The sequence below is a fragment of the Leptonychotes weddellii genome, chromosome 8, assembly GCF_054177405.1.
Source record: "Leptonychotes weddellii isolate Sample4059 chromosome 8, ASM5417740v2, whole genome shotgun sequence".
Lineage (NCBI taxonomy): Eukaryota > Metazoa > Chordata > Mammalia > Carnivora > Phocidae > Leptonychotes > Leptonychotes weddellii.
This window is the reverse complement of record NC_138376.1, coordinates 43,476,650-43,500,244: the sequence shown is the minus strand read 5'-3', so window position 1 is coordinate 43,500,244 and position 23,595 is coordinate 43,476,650. Positions and strand designations below refer to the sequence as shown.

At 40.1% G+C, this 23,595-nt stretch overlaps 1 protein-coding gene across 7 annotated transcripts in view; it reads left to right on the top strand.

Moving 5' to 3' along the window:
* DST (dystonin) overlaps positions 1-23,595 on the top strand; it is a 362,599-nt gene that overhangs the window by 220,499 nt on the left and 118,505 nt on the right. For 5 of the 7 annotated variants that reach the window (XM_081828446.1, XM_081828453.1, XM_081828448.1 and 2 more), the window contains 7 exons: positions 2,181-2,269; positions 3,214-3,349; positions 14,099-14,251; positions 15,776-16,009; positions 16,463-16,729; positions 19,638-20,180; positions 21,222-21,398. In XM_081828446.1, the coding sequence (XP_081684572.1) occupies positions 2,181-2,269; positions 3,214-3,349; positions 14,099-14,251; positions 15,776-16,009; positions 16,463-16,729; positions 19,638-20,180; positions 21,222-21,398 (1,599 nt within the window). Of the gene's footprint in view, positions 1-2,180; positions 2,270-3,213; positions 3,350-4,449; positions 9,970-10,096; positions 10,247-10,390; positions 10,607-10,798; positions 10,949-12,644; positions 12,879-14,098; positions 14,252-15,775; positions 16,010-16,462; positions 16,730-19,637; positions 20,181-21,221; positions 21,399-23,595 lie in introns of all 7 variants that reach the window. The other 2 variants (XM_081828451.1, XM_081828452.1) reach the window with 1 other exon arrangement.

The window sequence follows — 23,595 nt, the reverse complement described above, 5'->3', positions numbered from 1 at the left end:
ATTTTTGTAGGCAACTATAATGAGGGTCAGAGAGGTTAAGTAACCTGCCCAAGGAATCACAGTATGTAGCACAAGGAAGTGTCTCTGATTCCAAAGCCTGAACTACATATATTAGTCTTACTATTACTGCTGCTTCTTGTGGTTAGATCTGCTTCTTGATTATAGTGAAGAGAGTCCCCAAGGAGCAGGGTCATCCTGTTTTGTGCCCAGAGTAAACCCATGCACTCCTCATTGTAAAGATATGTGGTCTCATTCTTACAAAGGTAAAGGAAAAGATTCAAGAACAACAGAAATACAAACTAGGGTATTAACATTTTTGAGGATTTAGTTTAGTTGTGCTTTCCTGGGTCTTTGTATTTTATAAAAAAGTGTTCTGTAGTCAATCGCCAGAAATTCTAGACTCTTTCCCTTACCTAAATGAATTCTTCCATGGCTGTGGGCTCTCTTCCGTTCCCCAGCTGCTAGTTGGATAGCGCAGCTTCTGACATGTTAGTGCCCTTGATGTCTGTCAGACAGCACTGCTTGAAGCTCTTCAAGCAGTTGTTCAAGGCGTTGTTGAGCTAAGATCCAGTGTTGATGCTTGCCGGTGATAGCACTGGAATTGAGGCTGTATTAAAAAAAATAATAGTAAGTTTCCACTAAGTTAAGCAGCATTTTTCCTGAAGTATTTTTCCTACACTTGCCTTCCTGCCGCTGCCCTGACCTTCAGAAATTACGGGGGCTATCGTCAGCTTCCTCTTCTAGCTCTGCATGAGTGTTCACTTGTCATCAGTTGAAACAGACATTGTTGATGTAATTAGGGGGAAACTTCAATGTCTTGTCTAATTTTGGCTATGATATGAGGCAGATGTAACTTATCTGGGATTCCCTGTTGAAGAAGTTCACAGAACCGAGTGTATACTTGAATTAGTATTCAGTTGAAATAAAGCTGTATTACCTCATAGTCTTAACATACTATATTTCCTACTAGTGTGGAAGAAATCAGACCAGTTTTGTGTTTTAAACTCCAATTGAATTTGATGTTTTAAACTCCAGACCTTCAAAGTAACTTTATGTGAATATTGACTTTAAAATATCTTTTCCCTCTTTTTCCCCCCCTATTAGATAGGAAAAGAACTAAAATGGGGACATAAACTTTAGCAAGGATTTCTTGGGAGAACAAGTTTCTTTTGAAAGATGTAGATTACAAACCTTGGCATTTTCTCATACTGCAGTTTAAAATCCTCCCAAACCTTACTAAATCTGTTTTAGACCTAGTAGACATAAAAGTAGACAGAATTTTTAAATGCAGACCATAGCCTAAATGGTAAATCTATAAGAAATACTTGATGGTCTTTCTGTTAAGTGAAATTTAAAGTACTTTGATAGGATAATAAATGTGTGTGTTAAAAATCAATATGGCCTCATGATTACCCGTAACTGTGAAAAATAGACTTTAAGTTGACTCTGTTCTGAATAGAGTACATTGGGGAAAAATACGCCTTTTCATTTGCCCATCATTTCCTCTCATTTCTGCTCCTCTAAAAGAATGGCAGTCAGTTTTTGAAATAAGACTATTCAGAAGTGATACATTGAGAGATTAGGAAAAAATGTTATAACCTCTTGCTTTTCCTCAAACAGATCAATTTTATTCCCCTGTCACAGACGAGTTTTGCAAATTTTAGAAATTATTTAATCTTCGTCTGCAGATCTACAGATTAATGCTTTCACCATAATTTTTTCAAAAGGAAGCAGGGCATATAGGAGCTTGGGGGAGGGCAGATACTGTTTTGGAGTAGTGTCCCACGTTCATGTATCTTTGAGCGCTGCACCACACAAGGATGACACTGGGCCAGTGAAGAACCTCTGGCCACTTCGGGATAGTTAAGGCAACCTTTATTCACTGTTGGACTGGGACACATGTGAGAACTACGTAATGCCGTGGTATTATTTCCTAATGAAAATGAGGGCATTATGGTTAGAGAAAGAGCAAGAGACTTTCCTTAATCTGCATTCTAGATAAAGTACTCTTCTTTTATCCAGGCTTGTACACTGGTAATAACTGATAGGTTATTGACTTGGGCCACTCAGAAAGTAGACCCATCATTTGGATCTTAATTAAAACTTGTTTAGTTTTTTAAAATTACTATTTTCTAGTCTTTATGAGGGGTGAGTTTGAATATGTTTTCTTAACCTTGCAGATTTCCAGTGAAGAAATATCAACCAAGAAGGAGCAATTATCTGAAGCACTTCAAACCATGCAGCTATTTTTGGCAAAACATGGAGACAAGTATGTTATAGGTTTTCATTAGCTCTTTTATTCAAAGTAGAGAAGTGGTCTTCATGTTATGCAAAGCCACAGCTGGTAAATTTTAATTGAGATTTTAAAAATCGAACTCGGAAATTTACCTAACATACAACTATGAACATAGCAATTTGTCACGTTTAGTCACTTATAGTCTTTACCAAAACCCTGAAATGTACGTATTATTCCCATTTATCAGTGGTAAGAAAAGAGGCTCAGAGAGGGATTAAGGGTGGGTAGCTAGTGAGTGGTATAGATTCCAAGCCAATCTTAATTCTAAGTAGTACTCTCTATGACTTTACGTTTTGGAAAATATGTACGAGTATGTTCATTTTCTTTGCTGAGACTTGTGATAACCTGGTTTCTCATATTTTGGTCTTTTTCCAACGAGGTACTTCATCTGTTTCAGCTAGTGCCTCAGGCGGGAAGAAACCTGCCCTTTTCTTAAATCTTTTTTGGGGCTGTCCCCAAGATTATGCCACAGTGACTTTGTATTGTACCTTAGAGAATCAGGTTAATTTCCTTGTTAATTTCATCTTTCTTCATGCTTCAGTTTGTACAAGTTTCATCTTGAGTAATGGTATCTTTCTGTCCCGTTTCCATGTTGGAACTAACAATAGGATCTTTCCCTCTTTCAGAGAACAGCATTGTTATTTTAGAAATGTGTGTATGCTAGGGAAGTGCTGATGTATTAGTTTACGTCCTTCTCTGCAGTCTCTTTCTCAGGCAAGGGAAGGATTCCTGGATATGTAAGGGCCATCCTTAGTTTTCATACAGTCATGCTGAGACGTGAGCAATCTGTATATGAAGTTTGTTTCATGATCATGTACCTATTTAGAAAAGGATTTTACAAAATCATTGAGCCTAATATGTCATCTTTATCACTTGAAAACTTGCATTCCTCTTTTCATGCTTTCTGGTTGTTTTAGAATGACAGATGAAGAAAGAAATGAATTAGAAAAACAAGTGAAATCTCTTCAAGAAAGTTATAATTCCTTCTTTAGTGAATCTCTGAAACAACTACAAGAATCACAAACCTTAGGAGATATAAAGGTAGAGGAGAAGGTAATATAATTTATTTAAAACATGAAGCTGTTTCAAGATTCTTAGCTTTATTGCATGGTTGTAGAAATATATGTCAATGACAAAGAAATGACCTTGAATTCATGTACATGGAAAAAATGTGGATGGAGTTTATCTAAGTATTTAGAGATTTCAATGTTGTTTATTAAATGCAGTCTCACACTTGCTGTCATCAGTTTCTGTGACATCTTAATCTCTGCCTTGCATGGTAAAAGAAAAAAATCATTCATTTTTCTAACTCTTCTCTTTAAAAGTCATTCTTCTACTGCTATATTAGGTATTTTACTATAAAAATATGATGTTATAAGATATACTTGACTCATCTTTAAAGATGACATTAGAGTGTTATGAACTAGTTTTGATTTTCAGAGATAACCCTGAGATTTACTGGAGGAATACTGGGCCATTCGTTATAGTGAGGATGCCCTAGCATCTTCTTAAAATATAACAGGAATCACTTAAAATTTGGCCTGTCTTTAAACTTTTGAAACTTGACAATACATATTCACAATATTCAACATACTGTTCAGTATTGAAAAAGTTATCTTTATATTCAATTCCCTTACTCCCTGGAATACTTTACACAGTATTTGTCACATTTTGGGGGTATGCAACAATTTTTCTGGTTCATTAGTTTTTTACTGTCTGCAAAGAAGTCTGTATGCTGTAAACATCAATAGCATGGGGTTTGATTCTCTCTTTCATGTCAGTCGACTAATCTCACCCAATTGCAGAGAGCATGATTTGCCTTCTTAGGTATGTGTTCTGTTTTCTCACTATCATCATTTACTCTGTTGTGTCCTCACTAACCTTGTTAATGTACACAATATTAAGTTTTCAATTCACAGATGCATGTTGTTTTCAAAGCTTTTATCACATCCTGTGCTGTTGAATAGATCACTGACATAGATCACTTGTGCATTTGAGCTGCCTAACATTCACAGCATTGCTGCGCCTTGGTAAGTAGAGGATTTTTATGTTGAAGTGTATTTATTTCTTAAAAAAATGCAAACTGAGTTTCATGAAATTCTGCCCACCCTTGGGTCACAGACTGACCCGAGAATTTTATATTCTCTTTTCAGCTGGATAAAGTGATTGCAGGCACCGTTGACCAGACAACTGGAGAAGTGCTTTCCATCTTTCAGGCAGTTTTAAGAGGCCTTATTGACTATGACACAGGAATCAGGTTGCTTGAGACACAGCTAATGATTTCTGGTCTCATTTCACCAGAATTGAGAAAATGTTATGACCTTCAAGATGCTGAAAGTCATGGCCTTATTGATGAGCAAGTTTTGTGCCAACTCAAAGAACTAAATCAAGCAAAGGAGATCATTTCTACTGTGTCATCTACCACAATTCCAGTGCTGGAAGCTTTGGCCCAGGGCATGATATCAGAATCCATGGCCATCAGAGTTCTTGAGATACTGCTTTCCACAGGCTCTCTAGTCATTCCAGCCACAGGAGAACAGCTGACCCTGCAGAAGGCTTTCCAACAGAACTTGGTTTCCTCAGCATTATTTTCTAAAGTCCTGGAAAGGCAAAACACGTGTAAAGATCTTATTGACCCCTGCACCGCTGAGAAGGTGTCTTTAGTTGATATTATACAAAGAAGTATTTTACAGGAAAACACTGGGATGCGGCTTCTACCTGTGAGACCACAAGAAGGAGGCAGAATAACATTAAAATGTGGAAGAAACATAAGCATTTTAAGGGCAGCTCATGAAGGTCTCATAGACCGTGAAACCATGTTTAGGTTATTAGGTGCACAGCTTCTCTCCGGGGGTCTCATCAATTGCAACTCTGGTCAAAGAATGACCGTTGAAGAAGCTATGGCAGAAGGGGTGATTGACAGAGATACAGCTAACAGTATTCTCACATATCAGGTTCAAACAGGTGGAATCATCCACTCAAACCCCGCTAAACGTTTAACGGTGGATGAAGCAGTCCAGTGTGATCTAATAACTTCCAGCAGTGCTCTTTTGGTACTAGAGGCTCAGCGAGGCTATGTTGGACTCATTTGGCCTCACTCTGGTGAAATATTTCCTACATCTTCTTCCTTGCAGCAGGAATTGATTACAAATGAATTGGCATACAAAATCCTGAATGGCAGGCAGAAGATAGCTGCTCTTTATATTCCAGAAACTTCTCAGGTCATTGGTTTGGATGTTGCTAAGCAGCTGGGAATTATAGATAATAACACAGCATCGATTTTGAAAAGTATAATACTGCCTGATAAAATGCCAGATTTGGGAGATTTAGAAGCTTGTAAAAATGCCAGAAGATGGCTCTCTTTCTGTAAATTCCAACCATCCACAGTCCACGATTACAGGCAAGAAGAGGATGTTTTTGATGGAGAAGAGCCAGTGGCAACTCAGAGCTCAGAACAAACTAAAAAATTATTCCTGTCCTATTTGCTGATAAATAGCTATATGGATGCCAACACAGGGCAGAGGCTTTTGCTGTATGATGGAGACTTGAATGAGGCTGTCGGGATGCTACTGGAAGGCTATAGTGCGGAATTTGAGGACACACCCATTAAAGAATGTCTTGATGCCTTAAGACTCCCTGGTGTTTTTCTGAATAATGCTCCAAGTGAAGAAAAGGATGACAGTATAGTTTCACCGAGTAGTTTTGATACATGTCATTGCAGAGAACCTAAGTACAAAGACATTCTTGAAGATAGAAAGCATACCATAGATGAAGAGTTTAATGAAATGGGGAATAATTTTACCAGTAGTGAATTCTATCAGTCAGAAAACCTGGCAGATATAATCGCAACTGATCATAAAGTCAAGAGTTCATCCAGTGTGTGTGTTTCCAATTCTGCATCCTATTTACCACAGCCTGGAATTGTAGCAGTTGGCATGCTTGGACAAGAATCTGAAAACATACTTAAAAACTGTGAAAATCAAAGTCCAGTTGGAACAAATGAACATGCAGGTGAATGTAGCCATTCTAAAAATATTCAAAACTTTGCAAATGATTCGGTAACAAATCCTATTATGAAATCAAAAACTAGTAGGATCTGTGACTTGAATGAAAAAGAGAATGAAGATAATATAAACAGGGATTTGACAATCTTTGACTATTCTCCTAGGCTGAGTGCCTTGCTAAGTCATGATAAATTGAGGAATGATCAGGAAAGCCTCAGTGATGTACATACCACAAAGAGCAATGGAAATAAATGTGAAGACTCCACATTGCCACTCAGCGACCACACCATGCTGTCGGGTCACAGAATGGGAGAGACATTTCAAGAGCAGTTTCTGGGAATTGCAGCTATCAGTTTCAGTTTACCGGGAGAACACTCTCAACGGAAACCTGTAAATATGGGTGACAGTCCTCCTCAGGTCCGGTCTTGCAATGGTAAATATATTTCAGAAACTTACGGCGAAGATGAAAGACTACATGCTGCCTCTCAGCAGAAACCTGAAGACAAGGAAACTGGGCCCCAGGTGGAAGAGTACGCCTGTGCCATGACCCCGCAGGGTGATACCTTTAGCACTCGGGCATCTCCAGTCTGCGGTACACCGCTGCCGGAAGGAACTGTCAGTGCTGGCGACTATGAAACGTCACTCCTGGATGATCAGCCGAGGGTGACAGAAACAGACACCGACAGTGAAGATGACTTTTATGATACTCCTTTGTTTGAAGATGACGACCACGATTCTCTGCTTCTGGAAGGTGACGATCGTGATTATCTACAGCCTGAGGACTATGCCGCACTGCCAGAGGAGACCGATGGGGCTGCTCTTCCTGGTGATGTGTTTTATGATGTTTCAAGAGAGAATGAAAATTCCGTGGTGGCCCAGGGGGCACTGGTTGGCAACTTAAGTGTGAGGGGAAGCCCAGAGTCTCTCCGGGGTGTTCTCATCGCTACTGAGAACGCTGGATTCGATCCTGGTGAAAGAATCCTTTCAGATTCAATTGGCTCACATGAGGGCAATGGGCTGCTGCTGGAAACCGTATCAGAAAGGGAAAGCTCAAATAGCCTTGAAGGGGATGAGTCTGACTCATCAACTGATGATGAAATCGTAGAAAGAAAAGAGAGCTTCAGTGCTTTGTTAAAATTTGATGACACTGGATGTTGGAGAGGGAGAAAAGAAGAACATATCACTGGACAAGAATTTAAATCTGAGACTGAGCACTTAGATTTTATGCAGAATGAAAGTTACGGGGATTATGTGTGTGACAGTAATGATCAGGATGACGAGGACAATTATGATGACAATGATGGTGATGATGAAGAAGGAGTAGAAGGTGACACTGAGGGGCCCTGGTGCCAGGATGAGGCTACAGATAGGGATATCCAGTCGTGTGCCCCTGCAGTAGGTGAAAAGGAAAACACTCAGGACAGTCCGAGTGTTAATAAGAGAATTCTCCCGGATAAAGTGCACAATTACAGTTCTTTAGAAAACCAGCAAGGTGTAAATGCTTTACAGCTAGAATCAACTAGTAAAAGTAGCTTAGTAACAGAAAGAAGCAACCTTCAAGAATATACAACTGAGGTTGCTGGAAAAAGCCCAGGAAATCTGTTGCTGAATCATGAGCTGGCCCTTAAGGATATATTGCTGCCGATCACCACAGACACTGAATCAGAAGACACCTTTGGCTGTGTAGATACTTTACAGAATACTAATACCTGTTCAACTTCTGAAGTAGATAATGATCTAATGAACATGAAGGTTAAGTTGATCCAAGGGCCAGAATCTACTGACTTTGTGAAAGGTGGAGATCCATATTTTGAGAATGTGACACTTCAAGTCTACTCATCTTTGGATAAAATCACTTGTTCTGAGCCTGATGTAGTAGGAAAGCCTGCTGAGGAAAGCCATTTGTCATCCATAGCCTCTGTAACTGCCAGGGATCATCACGGAAATGAAAGAGGGGAAGAAATCCACCAATCTTTTCTAACTGAAAAGAAAGGTGACCAAAGCAGTATACTAATAGAAGGTGAAACATCAGTTCATAAAATGTGCTCAGATAAAGGAGAGGTGCTGGGAGAAGGTCTAGAAGAAGATAATAAGTATCTCAGATTTTTGCCTAGTGAAAGTACAAGGGAGAGTCTTTATTTAGGTAATGATCGGTTTCCATTTCCACAAATCACAGACAGTGAAGAACATAATCAGAAAGGAAGCCTGAAAAAAGTAACTGTAACTCCTAAAGATGAACCAAAGAACCTACAGACAGTGGTTAGCGAAAGTCCCATTCAGTTTGAGAATCTTGAAGAAATATTTGACTCCTCAGTTTCCAAAGTGATTAGTGCTGACATGACTTCAGACACTCTGTTGTCTGAAGGGGATGCAAGTCCTGAGAAAGATTCATTCACCGATGGGCCTGAGAAAGACTCTGACCTGTTCACATACTTAAAACATTTTGCCAAAGATGTAAAGGCAAAAGATGTATTTCAACCAAATGAAGGTATCCCAAGCTGTGTTCTGATAACACCCCCTGCCGTGAAGGAGCATGTACAGTTCGGAGTAAATGATGCAAAAGAGAAGACAGCTCTTACCCAGGAAGTCTCACCTCTAAATGAGATGGCCCAGCAGAGTGGTCTTTGTATGAAAGAAAGTGCCTCAGAAGGGGGAACGGGAATTGCTCAGTTCACACCAGAAAGGAATGAAAGCACACTGTCAATCTTACCTCTTAGAAATGTGGAACACCGGGGGGAAAATAACGATTTTGTGCCACCAGAACTCTGCACAAATGGAGTAAGAAATAAAAACCCTTTAAGCACGGACTGCTCATTCTCAGAAATTAACAATAAGATGGAAATAATTGAGCAAGAGCAGCAAAAAGAACAAGCCTTGTCCCTAGGACTCCAAGAAAAGGAGGTTCAGATTCCTGAGTTATCTCAGGTATTTGTTGAGGATGTAAAGGGTATCTTAAAGAGTAGATTGGAAGAAGGTCCTATGAATCCTCAAGAGGTTGGAGAATCTTCAGTCTGTGCAGACACCAAAATTTTAATTCAAAACTTAATTAAAAGAGTTAGCACATCACAGTTGGCAAATGAAGCATCTGGTGTCCCCAGTGACTTCAAAGTTGGTGACTGTTCTGGAGTTTCCCCCATGAATAACCCACCAGAATTGAGAGCAGAGAGTAGAGATGATCCATTCTGTATTGCAAATCTTAAGTCTGAGCTTCTCCTTGATATACTTAAGCAAAATCAGTATAGCCAGAAAATTACTGGGGCGTTTGAATTGATAAAAGAATTAACCCAGATGGAGTATGAGCTAGAGAAAAGAGGTATTACATCTAAAGTACCTCCATTGCAACTTGAAAATATTTTCTACAAGCTGCTGGCTGACATATACTCAGAGAAAGTAGAACAGGTCAGAGACTTGAATCAGAAATCATCCACTACCTCTGAGACGGCGGATGAAAAGTCACACATTCTTAATGATCTTAAAAGCAAAGAAGGAAACCACTGTTCCCTTAATTTACAAAATATAAAAGATATTGGACTAGAAAGCTCGACTATGTGTGCATCCCCATTGCCAAGCGATGAGAAGCTGGGGGAGCAATGCAGTGATATCCCAGACCATTTGGAAAGTATTTCAGGGTCAAAAGGAATGACTTCTGGAGATGGCTCAATGGAACAAGTAAGTTGATTTTATATTTTATGTGGCTGTAGCTGCATGAAACATTTGGGAATAACCCCATACATTTTATTTGCTTTAAAAAACTGTGTAAAGGCTATTGAATTAAAATGTCCAAATTTGTGTTTAGTTTTCCACTGAGTTACAGCAGTGTTTACAGCACACATCAAAAATGCATGAGTATTTGGCTTTACTTCAAGATATGAAGCCCCCTTTAGACAACCAGGAGTCTCTGGATAATAATCTGGAAACTTTGAGGAACCGACTTAAACAGTTAGAGGTAAGAACTGTCTGCTGCCTATTATGGATGGTTGTCAGCTGGTGTTAATTTGGAAAGATGAGCCATTGTGCTTTACTATTACATTTAAAATGGATTGTGATTGATGTTTTCATTGAATAGTTCTGGGATATGTATTTTTTGCAGACATTTGAATTGGGATTGGCTCCAATTGCTGTTCTCTTAAGAAAGGACATGAAGTTGGCAGAAGAATTTTTAAAGTCTCTTCCCAGTGACTTCCCCAGAGGACAGCTTGAGGAATTGAGGACAAGCCACCAAAATTTGCAGACTGCTTTCTCTTCCTTCAGCAGTGTGTCTTCAGAAAGAATGAAACACGTCATGCTCGCAATTGACTCTGAAATGGTAGGCATCGAAACATTTCATGCCAAGTCAGCATTTGAATTTTGAAGAAAATCTGATTATTTGAAAATTTAGTCATGAGATGAGATGAAGTCTTTTATTTTCAGACTGTTAGGGCCTTGAAACAGAACCATTTTTTGTAGGAATTTGAAATTTGGGGATTGACAGAAATGAAAACATGATTTTATTTTCTAGTCTAAACTAGCAGTTTCCCATGAAGAATTTCTGCAGAAACTCGAGTCATTCTCACATTGGATATCAGAGAAGAGCAAGTCTGTGAAGGATATTGAAATTGTGAATGTACAAGATACTGAACATGTGAAGAGAAGTTTGGAGTTTCTCAAGGCAAGTTTCAAGATAAATGAGATAAATTTATGTACATTTAAAAACTTCCAGATTTAATATAACAAATGTTTACAAAAAAATGACTTCTAAATCTAAACGGATTATTTCCTTTGTCTCTAAGAGATGTTTGTTCGTAGTTGACAGAACCATAAAATAATCCCAACTCTATGGGCGTCATTCCAATGCTTTCCCAGCTGCCTTATCAATCTCTTACCGCCACTGACATCTTAAGATTTGTATTTGTTTATGTATTAGTCACATTAATAACTATTAGAATAATAGTTAAATTATTCTTATAAATACAACATAGTTTTTAACATGAATAGCATGCCTCATGAATGATGTTTAGGCTCCTGGCTTGTGAGTCAGAAAGCTGAAATTCTAGCTCATTGAATTTATGTTTCAGATTCCCCACTGGCTCGTTTATGTGCAACCACAATTACATGGATATTGTAAATATTAGCAAGTAATATTTTAACGTTGATTTTCCCCTTTAACATGCCAAATGTATGTAAGTTGGGTTTTTATCTTTTGCTGGAGTTACATTTTAAATGTGATATGGCAGGCAAGATTAAAATATTCTTAGAGGAGGGGTGCCTCGGTGGCTCAGTCGGTTAAGCCTCAGGCTCTTGATTTCGGCTCAGGTCGTGATCTCAGGGTTGTGAGATCGAGCCCTGCTTTGGGCTCTGCAGTCAGCGGGGAGTCTGCTTGAGATTCTTTCCTTCTCCCTCTGTCCCTCCTCCTGCACTCTCTCTCTAAAAAATAAATAAATTAAAAAAATAGAAGAATTGTCTTTCCATATAATATTAATTACCATAGTATTTAAATAATTTCATCATTACCATCTGCTAGTAGGTGGTGAATAGATTTTTGACTAAACGGATCATGAAAAAAATAATAAAACCTTGAGTCCATTATATAAGAATTATATTTTTAAAATATTGTTAATACTTGACCTACTTCACTTAGCATAATCCCCTCCGGTTCCACCCATGTCTTTGCAAATGGTGGGTATTCATCCTTTCTGATGTCTGAGTAATATTCCATTGTATATGCGTACCACATCTTCTCTGTGCATTCATCTGTTGAAGGGCATCTCGGCTCCTTCCACAGTTTGGCTATTGGGGACATTGCTGCTATGAACACTGGGGTGCATGTGTCCCTTCTTTTCACTACATCTGTATCTTCGGGGTAAATACCTAGTAGTGCAATTGCTGGGTCATAGGATAGCTCTATTTTATAACATCTTGAGGAATCTCCATACTGTTTTCCAGAGTGGCTGTACCAACTTGTAAGTCAAGCAGAGAAAGACGATTATCATATGGTTTCACCCATATGTGGAACATAAGCAATAGCACGGAGGACCATAGGGAAAGGGAGGGAAATCTGAAGGGGGAGAAATCAGAGAGGGAGACGAACCATGAGAGACTGTGGATGCCCAGAAACAAACAGGGTTTCAGAGGGAAGGGGTGTGGGGGGATGGGTTAGCCTGGTGATGGGTATTAAGGAGGGCATGTATTGTGATGAGTACTGGGTGTTATACATAACTAATGAATCATTGACCACTACATCAAAAACTAATGATGTGCTATACAGTTGCTAACTGAACATAATAAAAATAAAAAATATATTGTTAATATAAACTTTATATTATGGCTTACCTCTCATTTTATAACTTGTACTGTTTCGTTCACAGAATGTGTTAAAAGACCTTGGACACACCAAAGTGCAGCTGGAGGCCACTGCCCTTGATGTGCAGTTCTTCATTTCTGAATGTGCACAAGACCTGTCTCCCAACCAAAGCAAACAACTACTGAGGCTCCTAAATACCACTCAGAAATGTTTTCTTGATGTGCAGGAATCAGTAACTGCCCGGGTGGAACACTTAGAGACTCAGTTACAGCTAGAACAAGATCTTGATGATCAGAAGGTTTGCCTTTCTTTGTGGAGTTGGTATTCTTTGTTTTTAGTTCTTCCATGTGAAACCTGTAATGTGGATACCCAGGGATCTGGAAGGGCAGTAAGTGGACAGGGTATAACGTAGAGATGCTGGAATATATAACAATATTGTTTTCCATAAGAATGCTACAGTTTATTTTAATTTTTATGACTCCCTGAAACCACTGTTTTCAAGTGGGAGTCTTGATTTTTTTCCTGGGAGTAGGACAGATGGATGTACTCAGAAATTTCGATACGTTGGTGACTATGGATAAAGAAGGTTAAGTATCTTTTTCCTCTGGGAGGTAGTAGAGCACAGCAGCACAGGGCATGGGCTGTGGAGCCAGACTGGCTGAGTTTACATCCCAGCTACACTCGGTCATGGGTGACTTAGGGCACGTCACTCAGCCACGGTTTTCTCAGTGGCAAATTGGAAATAATAACTGTGCTTACCTGGTAGTATTGTGAGCATTGATAAAAGAATGAATATAAAACACTTAGTACTTTACTTGCCTGGCATGTGTTAGGCTCCTAGGAAACATGATCAATGGCTATAAGATGCATAACTAGTGTATCAATAATAGGAAAATGAAAGATGCAAGTATTAGTATTGATTTTCTAATCTCGTAATTTAGTGAATTATATTAGAGCGCTACATCTAATAATAATGAGCAAAGGGATGGCAATGGAATTAGGCATAGTGATTAAGTAAAAACATTGCATGCAGTGCTCCTTTTATTATATCTTGAAGCACCTAGGCATTGTCTCTAGCATGATAACCTATATACACATATCAAATATGTTAACAGACAAACCACAACTAACTTCTGTTTTGATATCCTTTTGCAGAATTAATTGTGTGTGTTGCAGGTTTCGAGAGCTTAAGAACATGGAATGTTTCTTCCTGTCGGTCAGAAGTTCCATCTCTTACACATATGCATGGCCAGTATTCTACTGAGCAGTTTCATCCAAACATGATCTCCTTCTTTGTATATGGGACATGCTCTTACTTTCTGTGTCACCTTGCTCAATATGTACCCCACTGCTATCATGTTTACAGCATACTCAGAAAAGCTTGCAAGATATGTTCTAATTTTGCAGTTAGAACTTGTAAAATGTGCAGAACTTGCAAAATGTGTTCTAGTAAGGAGTAATCACAATAGTGAGTTTATGACCACACATTTAAGATGCTTTGATTTTGCCCCGCTTTAGATTGTGGCAGAGCGTCAACAGGAGTACAAAGAGAAACTCCAAGGAATATGCGACCTCCTCACCCAAACTGAAAACCGCCTCATTGGCCACCAAGAAGCCTTTGTGATTGGAGATGGCACAGTTGAGTTGAAGAAGTATCAGTCCAAGCAGGAGGTAAAATTTGGTTTTGCATCAGCAGGTCTATGTTGATACTAAGTTTAATTACTATTATTAGCAAATCATTTTAGCTTTTCTGAGCCAAGGTGAGCTTTAAACTTGATACTAAGAGTTACATTTCCAACTTTAAGAAAGCCAGTAATTTTCTTGACTGTGTTGGTGAGATATTGAGGGAAGGCGATATAAAGTAAGTTGCTAATGGAAATACCTTGTGTAGGGAGTTAAAACTTGCATCCGCTTAAGGCCAGCTCACTCACTTGTACAACAGGTGAAATAGGCATTCGTTTGGGTTCTTTCTCTTTCTTCACTGCCTATTCCTTTCCTCTTTCTCTACAATTTGTCCCTCTTTATCAAACGAACAAACAATAAAGATGGGTAAAGATAGCTTTCTTTTGGTGTCAGGAGAAAGAACATTCTCATTGTAACTAGATAGCTCTTGGTTCAAGTCCCAGACACTCCACATTGTTAGCTTTCTAAAGAATCTCTTCAGGCCTCAGTTTCTTCATCGGTCATACTTCGCTGATTATAGGGGTTAAGGAAGTGATATGTGTTAAGTAAGTGACTATAGCGCAGTTCATGTCGCATCGTAGTGGCTCAGGAAGTAGTATCTCTTCCCATTCAAATACTTCGAATAATTTGATAAGGCTTAAATTAAAAATATGGGAAAATAATGTGAAAGTTCAAACACAGTATAATTTGGAGAATAAAAACACAAAGTAAAGGAGGAAGAGAAGAGGAAAAATTCCATAGAGAGATCTAGACAAAGGAAAGCTATAACTGCTGAGGAGAGATCTTAATCTTGAGCTTCCTAGCAGCTGGGGCAAAGAAGCAAACATTGCATATTGGAGAGCCTTGGGGTTTAGAAGAAGTTATCTTAGTTCACTGGGAGAATTACTTTGTTTTTTATCTTGAATAATAGATATATGTTAAAAAAATAAATGTTTAGAAACTGAATAAATAATATTATCGTGTCTTTAAAAGCTCTTATAAGTGTGCTCACATAATGTGATAATATCTGGTGTGTGCAAATTTGTATAGATTATGTTATTAAATTCATTATTTTCTTATTTTAAAAGATTTATTTATTTTAGAGAATGAGAGAGATAGCAGGAGGAGGGGCAGAGGGAGAGAAATCCTCAAGCAGGTTCCCTGCTGAGTGTGGAGCCCGATATGGGGCTCGATCCCAGGACCCTGAGATGGTGACCTGAGCTGAAACCAAGAGTCAGCTGCTTAATCAATTGGGCCACTTGCACGCTCCTTAAATTCATTATTTTCAGTGTTTTACAAACCATATCCCTTTGTGAAACATGAAAATCTCACACCTTTTTTTAATGCTGTTTGAGATTTCACATTAAATTAAATATTGTGATTTAAGTAAACCAACTCAAATTGACTATGCTTTTTCAACCTATAAATAAATGCTTAACTCTCCTCTGCTCACTCCCTCTTTTAGAATTACAACTCTGGAAGAATTAAATAGGTAATAATTTAATAAGAGTTTTTTTCCTTTTGTGTTATAAGGAATTACAGAAGGATATGCAAGGAAGTGCACAGGCTTTGGCAGAAATAGTGAAAAATACAGAGAACTTCTTAAAAGAGAATGGCGAAAAGCTGTCACGAGAAGATAAAGCTTTGATTGAGCAAAAACTTAACGAAGCCAAGTTAAAGTGTGAACAGCTTAATCTAAAGGCAGAACAGTCCAAAAAGGAGCTGGATAAAGTTGTGACAACAGCAATCAAAGAAGAAACTGAAAAGGTCCTTATTCAAATATGTGGTACACTATCGCTTTGTTGAAGATGATTCGGGTAACAGCTACTTGAATTTTTAAGTGGAATCAGGTGCCAGTAAGCAGTGCTTAGTACCAGAGACTAGAATTGTGGGTTTCCAGTTATACAATTGACCAAATATTACAGAAAGTTTGAAGAATTGGCTTTGTTCAGCTTTTTAAAAAAAATTTAAGTGGGATTGCATGAGGACTCCTCAGTTGTAGTTAAAATTTTGGAATGTGTTTTTAAGGACAGCGGAAACTTCTGAGTAACTGTCTCTGGCTCAAAGGTTTAATTTCACTGTGTTCAGTTTTCAGCGTGTGTCCGTTTTTAGTATCCCCACTCTAATTTTAAATGATCTTAAATATTTACTTTGGGAATGTCTTGAAACTAGTGCCTCAACCAGCATATAGAATACCTCCTCTGAACTTTCTCTCTCCAGGTTGCGGCTGCAAAGCAGCTGGAAGAGAGCAAAACCAAAATAGAAAACCTTTTGGACTGGCTGTCCAGTGTGGACGAAGACTCCGCCAGGGCAGGGGTAAAGCAGAGACAGGTAATCGAACAGAACGGGACCCATTTTCAAGAAGGCGATGGCACGTCAGTAATGGGAGCGGAGGATGAAGTTAATGGTAACCTGTTGGAAACTGATGTTGATGGACCAGTTGGAACCACTGAGGAGAATCTGAACCAGCAGTACCAGAAAGTTAAGGTTTGTTGTTCTAAACAGAGTGATATTGTTAAATTCTCTCTCAGGTCTGTGAAGATAGGGGCACCACCTGAGTTCGTTCTTGAAACCTTAATGACCACCGAGAGCTGAGTCCCATCTTCTAGGTGCATCATTGTGTCAGATATAAGTTACTGTGAGAACTCGAAGCAAGTCAGAAAGAATGAGAACGAAATCATTAGATGTGGCATTCTTCTAAGGGAAGCAGATTTGTGAGAAATTAATAGAAATAATGATAGCTGATATTAATTAATAGCAAATAGATAGCAGTTAAGATGGACCCTGCAGATGTGAATACACTGAGTCTCTGTCTCCCCCCTCCCAACCCCCACTCCCCGTGAGGCTGGAGGCTGGATTCACATTTCACGGGCGAGGACGCTGGAATGTACAGAAGTGAAGTAGCTTGCCTGGGTGTACACATCTAGTGCCTGAGCAGAGGCACCTTTTGGAAAAACCTTTTTCACAGTGTCACATAACTGATCATTTTATTTCTGCAAGTGGCCTTTGTCGTCACCTAACTGGACTTGAGGTGCCTTTGCAGTTTTGTGTGTTTTCCTCCATGTCTTTGTCTTTGGAGTCTTTGGAATAGAAGGTTTTTATATTATAGGAAGTACAAGTTAAACCAGAAGAAGAGTGGAAGTATTTATTGTATTTGTAGTTTCCAGGGGGTTATTCCAAACCTTGTTTTCAGTGTTTTACAAACCATATCCCTTTGTGAAACATGAAAATCTCACATCTTTTTTTAATGCTGTTTGAGATTTCACATTAAATTAAATGTTGTGATTTAAGTAAACCAACTCTTAAAATGAAAAATTTAATGAATTCCTTTAGGAGTGTCTTATGAGTCAGTTACAAAGAAGTCAGGAAAGGTTAGTAAATTGACCCAAGGAGTGAAAATACCAGTGGGCGGATTCAAAGATAAAGAGGCCTCGCAGGAAAGCCCTTGTTTTTAGCCACTGCATGATGTTTGCCTTCTGATCTTTTTGCTTCTAAGAATATGGGTCTCTGAAAGTGTTTTAGAAATTCCTAATGTCCTGGCAGGGTGGTGGAGAGATAGCCCAAGGGCCTGGCCAGGGGTTCTGTTTCTAGCACTTTCTAGGGCCACATGTCCTAGGCCACGCGGTTTCTTCCTTTAGCCCAGATTTCCTCATTTATAAAAGGAAAGGGGTGGATCAGATAGTTTATAAGGTGTTACATATGTCTGTGTAAGCTACTGTGTGCAGAAGACCCACTGGAGAATAGTGTGTGATTATAGTTGAAATGTCTAAGACACAGTCTGTGGGAGAAAAGTTCTTTGGACAAAAATATTTATTGTGTGCCCATGATGGGGCAGGCATTTTTATAGACAGAATACAAATGTTAATGAGACTGTTCTCAGCTGACTAAGGGGGATCATACTTGTAAGTGAACAGTTTTCCTACAACAGTGCTTCTCAGTCCTGTTTATTTCATAGTATACTTATTCTTATTAGCCCTTGTTGCCAACACTGTTCCAGGCGTTTGGGATTCCCCAGTGAGCAAAATAAATTCCCTGCCGTGGTGCTTGCATGTGAGGATAGTGAGGATGAGAGGTCAGGATGATAGTTATTTATTAATGACTAAATTTTATGCACTATGGGATGTTAGAGAGGTAGTCCTCTTTTGCTGAAAGAAATGAGTTGGGTGGGTGAGCATGGGTCGGGAGCCACCTATCAGCATTAAATAGGATCATCTGAGTAGGCGTCCCTGACAGGATGAGATTGTGTGAAGCCTTAGAGGGGATGTGTGGGAGAGATACCTGAGGGAAGAGCTGTTGCCAGATGAGAACACCTAGGGGAAAAAGCCCCTTTTGTGCCTCATGAGGTGTGGGTGGTGATAGTGGTTTGAGAGACTGGGGTTCCTGGAGTAGGGTTGGGGGTGGAGCAAATAGTCAAAGAGCTCTGAGATAATATTATCAGGTCATTTGGCTCCCTGTAAACCATTATGAGAAGTGTGGAAAATTACCCAGAAGGATTCTTATCCTTTTTGCCATATTTGTATGGATATTGGGGTGGATGGGAGGAAGCTGCTGTGGCTGCAGAGAAAGGGACTCCAGCTACCTGAGGCCCACCCAGCTGCCCTGAAGGCTGAGGACACAGTGGCTCTGCACACCGGTCCTCTGCCTTCAGAGTGGATTTTAATTCCTGGCGTGTGCCAGGCTTGCCAGGACGTAGTCTACACACGTGGTCTCATGTACTTCTTTCAGCAGACCCAGGATGTATAGGGATCATTGTCTCCTTTTTCCCCATGTAGGAAGCTGATGCCCAGTGAAGCCCAGTAGCTCCAGTATTCTCTTTGATTATATATGTTCCTCCAAACCTCTTTGGGCTTCTCTGGATGCATATTGTTCTTGCTTAATTATTGTCCTAGGGGTTTTATAGCCTTAAAATGAACAAATTCTCTTTTTCCTACTTAAATGTCTTCTCAGGATCATTTCTTAATAAAAAATATTGTATATCTTTGCTCAGTAATTAGCTAAAGACCTCAGCAGTCCCTTCAGGGTGGTTGTCAGACAGCAGTGACTAAAATGAGATCGTACTATAGATGCTTCCAGAATTGGAAGAGAAATTCATCACATTTTTTCCAAACTTCTCAAAATCAGTACTTGTCCTCTGTGACTATCTAAGTACTGTTCTAGCGAAGATTAGAAAATCTCCATAAAAATAAGATGAGAGTGGTCAAAGCTTGCTATCCTGGAATGCGCCCATGCAAGCGAGGGAAATACTGCACACCTTGACGAGGTTAATGAGAAGCCAGTTGCTGGCCTGTGGATCATTTAAGCCTGTCGGTCCTGAGGCGACGGGGCGCTCCGGACAGGCTCCGTGGAACCCCGTCACTGCCCTGACCTCATCTGAGGCTGATGTGTTTTCACGCAGGCCCGACACGAGAAGATCGTCTCTCAGCACCAGGCCGTCCTTATGGCCACGCAGGCTGCACAAGCCTTGCTCGACAAACAGGGCCACTATCTGTCTCCCGAGGAGCAGGAGAAACTGCAGAGAAACGTGAAGGAACTGAAAGCACACTACGAAACCACGCTGGCCGAGTCGGAGAAGAAGATGAAGTTAACGCGCTCTCTGCAGGAGGAATTAGAGAAGTTCGACGCCGACTACAGCGAGTTCGAGCACTGGCTGCAGCAGTCAGAACAAGAACTGGAAAACCTGGAAGCAGGCGCAGATGACCTCGGTGGCTTGATGGCCAAACTGAAGCGGCAGAAGAGTTTCTCAGAGGATGTCATTTCTCACAAAGGGGACTTGAGGTACATCACCATTTCTGGAAACAGAGTGTTAGAAGCGGCCAAATCTTGCAGCAGGAGAAGCGGCAAGACCGCGCAGGATCACATCGATACTTCTGCGACCCACAGAGAAGTCCAGGGCAAACTGGATCATGCCACCGATCGGTTCCGGTCTCTCTACTCGAAGGTAATTTTATTTTTAGATCAGCTTGTGAGTATAGTTTTCACTTTGTCCTCTTCACTTCTGTTTTGGAATTAGAAGCGAGAAATCTAAGAACTGAAGCAGAGGACATAAGGTGGTTTTGTCCTCATTCCCCCTTTCTTATTCATCTGCTTACTTCAGCAAATGTGTTTAAAGGTTAGAAGCCTCGAATTATCTATTTAGTTTTTTGGGGGGAGTGGTTTCCAGGCAGCCTTAACTCTAAAACGCCAACATCCGATCTGACCACCAGGTGGCGTTTATGTTTTGGTTCCAGACCCAAAGCGCGCCTTGCTGATTTGCCCCCTCTCAGGCTTGGGCCTGAACTTTCATGTCAGATCATTTTCCCTTCACCAATACTGCACTTGTTTGTTTTGCAGATGTAGTTGATCAGAGCATTATTTTAATACTTCACGGCTAACAGACTATTTCAGCTTCTCCTTGTGGACAAGCAGAAGTTTTGTTTAAAAAAAAAACCCCACAGAACTAAGAAAACATTTCCCTCTTTACAGTATAAGCTGAACAGACTAACCAAGTTGCCCAAATGGTTTAAAGAGCATCATTGGTTATTGGCCTTTGCCCATTCTGATCTAGATTATTTGCCTCCTTGTACAACTTCAGTCTTGGGTGACATGGAAATGATTTATTAAGCACTTTGAAAACTTTCCCATCGAATACATAGCTATACACATGGTCCATAAAACTCAGAATGTGTCCTGGTAGATTACCCTTCCCTGGTGATTGATATCTGAATCCTTCATTCTGTAGTAAGACCCAGCCCTTGTAAACATGTTTTTGAACTGGTATAAATCTAGGACTATCTCTTCGTTTTTATGGTTACTTTTTGAAGATGCTTCTTCACATGAAGGAAAATATCTTAGTCCTATCGTTTTCACCAACTTTGGTTGAACTCTGGTGTTTTCCAAGTTGCCTAACTCATAGGTCCTAAGGTTTTTAACACCTATACAGTGGGATTTTAATCCCTCACCCTTAATCTCTTCTGATTTTTTATTTTTATTGTTTTTTTAGTGCAGTGTCCTTGGGAATAATCTTAAAGACCTGGTGGATAAATATCAACACTATGAAGATGCTTCATGTGGACTTCTTTCAGGGCTCCAGGCCTGTGCGGTCACAGCGAGCAAACACTTATCTGAACCCATCGCTGTGGACCCTAAAAACCTGCAAAGGCAATTAGAAGAGACCAAGGTAAGAGAAAGAGAGAAGGAGAGACAGAGAGAGAAAAGTGAGAGATCCAACCCTTCAGTAGCCTTGCTGAAACCCATCTGCTGCCCCACACTTTTGTGATCGTTTCACTTTGGAAAGGGGAACAGAGGATGGGAAACACACTTCTCTTTCTAAAGGGAGTTGGGGCTCCAATTCATAGTCCATTTGTTTCTCTTTCTAATGAGGTTGTATTTTCCGCTGTTGCTTAACTGGTTTGACACTGCTGTTAAGGCTTGTATCCCGCCGCTCCCTCCTCCCTAAAGGAAAACCATATTACCCTGGCCACTTATTTATCTTTATACTTATTTATTTTGTTCATTATCTTTCTTCTCCATTGGAAGTAAGTTCCATGAAGGCAGGTGTTTTTCTCTCTTTTTGTTCATTGCTATCTCCCCAGCACCTACAAGAGTGCCTGGCCCAAAGGAGGTACTCAGTAAGGGTTTGTTCAAGAACGAACAGGTGTAAAGGAAGAAGCGATGTCACCGTCCCATTTCAGGTCTGAGGACCAGGACTGCTGTTCCTGTTGAGTGTCCCCATGTTTCTTAGAGACATAAACTCTAGTTACTGCCTAGCACAGTTCTCAGAAAGTCTACCTGCTCCTTCAGAAGTGCAGGCTTGATGTCAGACTTGAATAACTGCAGAACTCTCAGCATACCCACAGTGGCAGAGAGAGTCTCTCCGTCCTAAATTTAAAGCATATTTTAGAATCTTAATGTGAGGGGAGATCATTTTTGAAGTACTTTACTCCTGTTCCAGATGACCAATGATTTGGAGTTTGAAAGTTTCAGTCCATAAATCAGTTCTGTGTCTCCTTTTAGCAGGTGGGTAGCAATCATTGCTGCCATCGCTAGAAAGTCAACACAGTATTGCCAGTTCAACAGCTGCCTTCCAGAATTCAGCTGCATCTGCACGTTATAGAATCAGAAATCATTATCATGCTATTAACGGGCAAAAAGGGTGCCCTGCCGAGTGAGCTTAATGCGAGGTATTGGCCTGAGACTGGCCGCTTCTGGCTGGAAGAAAGCTAAGTTCTAGCCAAGGGTGAAATGTGGCCGGGTAAGGCCCAGGCAGAGAGAAGGGGATGGGAAGTGTGGGCTGGGAGGAGGTAGGTGAGGTGCAGGCAGGCAGGCAGGACGGAGGGCGCCGCTTCTCTCCTGGGCTTAAGAGTTTACCCAGTGTCACTTGAGGCTCCAGGGAGAGGTCCTGCTCTAGTTGGTCATCCCCGGGGTGGTGTGGCCTCCCCGGGGTGGCTCCCTTCTGTTGGATGTGTGTTACCAGTCCTGTGCCTCTTTGTTTGTGTTTATTCTTTCCCATGAGCACAAGACCAGGTGTGTCTGAATAAAGTTTCCCGGTCCCACCTGATCACCGTCAAAGGACAGTGTATGTGGTAGGGGCAGAAGAGAGGCTGCAGTGTAAAGGCCTGTATTTTGGTAGAAGTTGCCAATAGCATAAAATAATTATTAAGATTGCCTATGTGACATTCAGTTAAGAAGTCAGGTATTTTAGTATAGCAAAGTGTACACACTAAAAACAACACATTTTAAGTTAGGTCTCTATCAGGAAACTGATTCCATCCTATATGAAAGTAATTTTTCTATAACTAGAGCTAAAAGAAAAAGAAGAACCCAAAAGGATGTAGTGGTTTTTAAATTAAACAGATACCTGGATTAATTGTCCAACAGAGGAAAACTTTCTTGGTATGGGCTGCGGAAGAAGACTCTTCTAGTCGTAAGGCAGCCAAAGTGATGTTAAAGAGGAGAGCAACGTCTCAAAGGAGAATAAATTCTAATTAAGCCACAGCGTAATTTTAAAAATTAAATGTGCAATTAAAGTTGTTCTTGGCATATGTTCTTACTTTCCTCACAGACGACCTCAGCATGTAGCAAGGATACATTTTTAGGAGGATTAGGCAGTTTCCATTTCTTTGATTTTTATTAACATTTAAAAATTATTTTTCTTTAACAGTAATATGAACACATAAGACTACCACAGAAAAATCAGTTTTCTCTACATTTACAATACTAGCATATTCTGTTGGATAATATATGTAACTTGGGGGTATCCAAGTCGGTTCGCTCGAAACCTTTCTCTCCAATAGCACATTGTTATTAGCATTATTATTCAGAGGACTGGTAGCTGTGTTGTCAACACTCTGATACCACTGAACTGTAATGATGTG